This window comes from Orycteropus afer, unplaced genomic scaffold, assembly GCF_000298275.1.
Source record: "Orycteropus afer afer isolate SDZICR_OR568_19922 unplaced genomic scaffold, OryAfe1.0 scaffold00194, whole genome shotgun sequence".
NCBI classification, from domain to species: Eukaryota; Metazoa; Chordata; class Mammalia; order Tubulidentata; family Orycteropodidae; genus Orycteropus; species Orycteropus afer.
The window spans coordinates 2,706,363-2,707,896 of NW_006921781.1; the positions used below are offsets into that span (position 1 = coordinate 2,706,363).

The following is a 1,534-nucleotide window of genomic DNA, read 5'->3' on the forward strand; positions in this document are numbered from 1 at the left end:
GAGTAAGCACCAGCCCGCCCGTGCTTACCTTACTCCCGGAGACCCGGTCCTTCTCGGGAGGGGAACAAGGGAAAGAGCTCCTTTAGTGAACATTAAATGCTCAGTCTTAACACTTCGTATTGATTAGAGGTTGAGTTTGTTCATGAAATAAACAAGTTAGTTATTGTCCTCATTCTTCACTCAGTCTTTATTTTTACTGGTTATCTAGAATATTTAATACGTTTTTAGAGCTGCCAAAACTAAATGTAATAGGTGGTGTCCTGGGGCTACAGCTAGGCTTGCTCGGCTCTGATCAAACACTTTACCTTTGGCAGGCCTTTAATACTGCTTGCTAAATTCTCATGCTTGGCTTGTTTACTTAAGTTCTTAGAAGTTCTGAAGAATGAAAATGCTGGGCAGACTTATTTTGGTATAACTCTTTGGCTAAGCCAAAGATGGTTTAAATATTATTTGTATCCTTAAAACCTGTCTTAAAAACAACCAAAAAAAGTGGATATTTTGTATTTTATTTGTTACTGAGTCTGATTTTCAGAGTCAGTGACCTTAATCCAGGTTAAATAAATTTCTGGCCTTCCTACTACCTGTAAATTAATAGCAAAGCCTGTGTAATTCAGTTAATTAAGAAAAGGCCTGAATTCCATAACCCATGAAGCATGGTAAGTAACTGAGCTATGTGTAGCTTTCATTTTCCCACTCTCCTCTTTGGGCAAATAGCTTCTCTGACTCTGAAGATTTAGACCAAAGGGAAATTTTTAGGTCTCCTGGGATTAGTTTTTTGGGGAGGTTATGAAAAAGGGCAGAAATTACTTTCTTTTCCCTAAGTAACATAAGGGGCTGTCAACTTTCTTTGTATGATGGTAGATCGTTTTGGTTATACTGTTTTCATCTTAAATGCTTTTTGCTTCTGTTTCAGAGTCTGATAAGGAAGACAAACCCCGCAGTACTGTCATACCCAAGGAAGTGACTCCAGCACTGTGCTCATTAATGAACAGTTATGGTAGTCTTTCAGGATCAGACAGTGAGCCTGAAGGTAAGTCATGGCTTAGGTGGTTACAGTTAACTTGGTTTTGTTACATTTTACCTTTGTGGTATACTGTGCATCATTAGCATCTAGGATGCACGTCTTTATTTGATCTTTAAATTCCTTTTTCATTTGATACAGAAATAAAATTAACATGGGATAAAGGAAAGCAGGAGGAATGGGGAAATTTGTTAGTACTCTGGGAAAAAAAGCAAAAATAATACAATATACATAAATATACATAAAAGAATAGGAAGAAGAGAAAATATCCACTAATGGTCTGAAAAAAAGAAAATACTAAAAGATGTAGCAAAGAAAGTTAATTTCTTCTGTCTGCTCTCAAGAACCATTGTCTTAGCATATTTAGCACTTTTGGTAGGTACATTGAGGTTGCAAAAACGGCAAGGAGACCACATGTTCTGACCTCCTCTAATCCCACAAGAGGAAGGCAGGATTACCAGCAGTAACCCAAGGCCTATTCCTACAAGGCCAGACATGCTGCCTCCCTCCAGC

At 38.0% G+C, this 1,534-nt stretch overlaps 1 protein-coding gene across 1 annotated transcript in view; it reads left to right on the forward strand.

Moving 5' to 3' along the window:
- Positions 1-1,534, forward strand: part of NUFIP1 (nuclear FMR1 interacting protein 1) — an 83,509-nt gene that overhangs the window by 74,897 nt on the left and 7,078 nt on the right. Inside the window, exon 8 of the mRNA XM_007947834.2 lies at positions 914-1,030. Coding sequence (XP_007946025.1) covers positions 914-1,030 — 117 coding nt within the window. The remainder of the gene's footprint in view (positions 1-913; positions 1,031-1,534) is intronic.